Source organism: Enoplosus armatus, chromosome 6 (assembly GCF_043641665.1).
Source record: "Enoplosus armatus isolate fEnoArm2 chromosome 6, fEnoArm2.hap1, whole genome shotgun sequence".
Taxonomy (NCBI): domain Eukaryota; kingdom Metazoa; phylum Chordata; class Actinopteri; order Centrarchiformes; family Enoplosidae; genus Enoplosus; species Enoplosus armatus.
In genome coordinates, this window is record NC_092185.1 from 6100312 (window position 1) to 6103670 (window position 3359).

General features: G+C 49.2%; 1 protein-coding gene across 1 annotated transcript; it reads left to right on the top strand.

The window, feature by feature from the left end:
* The first annotated feature begins 1663 nt into the window (after nt 1–1663).
* Nucleotides 1664–2863, top strand: rxfp3.3b (relaxin family peptide receptor 3.3b). Its single transcript, XM_070907767.1, has one exon. The coding sequence runs from the start codon at nt 1664–1666 to the stop codon at nt 2861–2863; it is 1200 nt and encodes a 399-aa protein (XP_070763868.1).
* The last annotated feature ends 496 nt before the right edge of the window (nt 2864–3359 follow it).

Here is a 3359-nt window from a genome sequence, read left to right on the forward strand (position 1 = left end):
TCAACTGAAATATTAGACATACTTGAATGCAGTTTGGTGGAGGCTTGCTTTTCTTTTCTTCACTACTACAGATACATTCAGTTTCATGAATAGAGTAAAGGAGGAAAGGACCATTGTTAAAAACTACAACTAATGATAAAGACTACAGATGCTTGTCCAACAATGAAGAAGAGGTGGAGGCGTGTTAAAAATAAAGAAAAGGAGGGGAAAGTGTTAAACTGAGGGCATGTATCACATCTTCCTCTACACTTTAAAATAGATCTGGTCATTAAAACAGCACAGGAAACGTTTCATGTGGAGTTGCTGCCTGTCGTGTGTTAAACACGTTCCTCCAGTCTGAAACCTACAGGCCAGTTTTCCCTGCGGAGAGTTGAAGCTGTGGACGGGGATCAGTGAAGCCTGTTGGCACCAACCAGCTGGATCACAGAGGAGCATGATGGGGGGAAAATGTTGCCGTGGGCCATCTGGCTGCTGGACTGTCGTCTCCGTGTGGATTCATCATTAACTGACTGAATCTGCGTCAAGTAAGTAATTCACTTACTCACTTCCTGACTCTCCTGAATACTCTGTTTGAGGCGGAAAGCTACATTAAGCACATATTCATTTTTAATTGGCTTAACTTTTTGTCCATCCAACTGATTTCATAACAACTCAAATCACATTTTCATCCCCTCTGCTGCCAGAAAAAAAGATTTCTAATGGTTTTCTGCCACATTAAGCTCTTGGCTCGCCTTAATTTCATTTGATGTAAAGATTTACTGATGAAACTGTGAGGAAATATATAATTCTATTATGTGTGTTCATAAAGAGCAGAGAAATGATGTAATTGTGCCCTTCATGTGGGAAAATTTTCATCTTTAATAAGCGGAAGATTATTTTAATGGATTGAATCACTGGAAAATGTCCAACTTTTGTCCATATTTCTGATTAAACGCTGCTGTAAACAGACCGACAGATAGACGATTAGACCTTTGATAACAGATAATATTCGACAAATTAATATGCTATTGATGTTTTGATAAAGGTTTGTTTATTTCAGTATCTTTAAGAACACAGGTGGGAAACCAGCTGTGACACATAAGTCATTTTTTTATTCATATATGTGAATAAATCTGCAATTTAAACGGTCAAAACATTAGTTTTACACCAAAAATAAATAAATAAATTCCATTTATGTTGCTCCTTAAGTCATTTTGAAGACACTATAATCTCAATACAGTCCCTCATATAATATGCACTTACTGCATGATTTACAGGTTTCCTTTTAGTTCTGAACAGGTGACTTAACCTGGTGTTTTATAGGACACACGGGGCCGGTGTGGGTGGAGGGACAGGAAGTTGTCCTCAGGCCCTTAAATCTCTGGGGGCAGCCCTGCCTTCTGCCTTGGCTCTTCCTTCTGCTGTAGTTTGATCTTGAAATGACACGCCAGTCCCCGGTCGGGCACGCGCCTTCTCGGGCACCAGCAGAACATAAAATGAGCTTCGCGCGCACGGGGCTCAGCAGTGAACCGGTAACCAGCGGCGGTGAGAGAGCAGCTCCGGTGAGTTCAGAGGGCCCGGTGAGGGCGGAAGAGAAAACACACCGCAGGGTTGACATGAAAGACGGGAACTCTGCTCACCTGACCGCGCTGGAAGTTTCTTTTCTCCGGGAGCGCAGGAGGTGATGCGCCCTGTGGGACTCGGGTCGGGTCTGTTACCGGAGAGGATGGCGGAGCTGTGGAACCATAACACCACGTCCTCCTGGAACCGGTCCGCTGCGGGACAGGACCGGTTCAGCAGCCTGGATGACATCGACGTGCCGGGCTCCCCGACCCTGCGCATCCTCATCTCCATCGTGTACTCGGTGGTGTGCGCCGCCGGGCTGGTCGGCAACCTGCTGGTGTTCTTCTTGATGAAAGTGCGCCGAGGCAGGAAGAAACGCTCCAGCATCAACCTGTTCATCCTCAACCTGGCGGTGACGGACTTCCAGTTCGTGCTGACCCTGCCGTTCTGGGCGGTGGACACGGCTCTGGACTTCAGCTGGCCGTTTGGAAACGCCATGTGCAAGATCATCCTCTCTGTGACCGTGATGAACATGTACGCCAGCGTGTTTTTCCTCACTGCCATGAGCGTCACCCGGTACTGGTCGGTGGCCTCGGCGCTGAAGGACCGGACCCGGCGACGGGTGTGCCCCGTGCGCTGGGTGATCGCCGGGCTCTGGGTCTCCGCCACGGTGGCCTCTTTGCCCACCGCTATTTTCTCCACGGCGAAGAGCGTGGCCGGGGAGAGGCTGTGTCTGCTGGGCTTCCCGGACGGCCAGTCGTGGCTGGCGCTGTACCACCTCCAGAAGATCCTGGTGGCCTTCGTGTTCCCCATGCTGATTGTCACCGTGTGCTACCTGCTGCTGTTGCGCTTCGTCCGCCTGCGCAGCATGAACAACAACCAGGTGAAGCGGAGGTCCAGGGTGACCCGCTCGGTCACCATCGTCGTCCTCTCCTTCTTCATCTGTTGGATGCCCAACCACGCCATCACCTTCTGGGGCGTCCTAGTGAAATTCAACGTGGTCAACTGGGATAAGACGTACTACATGGTGCACACGTACGTCCACCCGGTGACCGTGTGCCTGGCTCATACCAACAGCTGCCTGAACCCGGTGCTGTACTGCCTCATGCGCCGGGAGTTCAGGAAGAAGATGAAGGATCTGTTCTGGAGGATCTCCTCGCCCACCGGGACGAACACCTGCCCCCTGCGGCCGTTCTCCGGGACGGTGAGAGCTGAGCCGGACGACACGCAGATCGTCATCCCGCTGAACAACGTGGAGACAGAGAACTGCAGACTGTCTGTTTTAACGGACCAGTGCGACACAGACGCGCGGCAGGGGTGAAGCGGACTTTAAACTAAAAGTCAAACGTCATTGCATTTAACAGATGATATTGAAAACCTGCTGACATCAACGTCTGAATGACGACTGATCGATATTATAAAAGCCTCAAACTAACCACTCCGAGGAACACCTACTTTCCTCTTGAGTCCTGCTGATTTGTCTCAGCTTTTCACACAGTAACGTCTTTATACTACAAGTGCTGCTGGAGTTTTGACCTCTTGTCTCATGTTTTCAACGGAACACTCCGTGCAGACTGTGCCAAATTCAACGCCCGTCCAAAACAAAGGACGGGATACATTTTATGTGATGTTTTTTGACTTTGTATCAAGTGGATTTCATATATTTTATCACAGTTTAAAAGATTTGAAACATCAAAGGAGAGAAATAACAATCGCGCGTAAATTGCGCGCCAGGAGTCGCGGTGCGTAAAGCCATCCAGCTGCGTTTCTGCTTCACCGGACAGCGCTGAGTCCGAAGAGGACCTCACATCACAGTA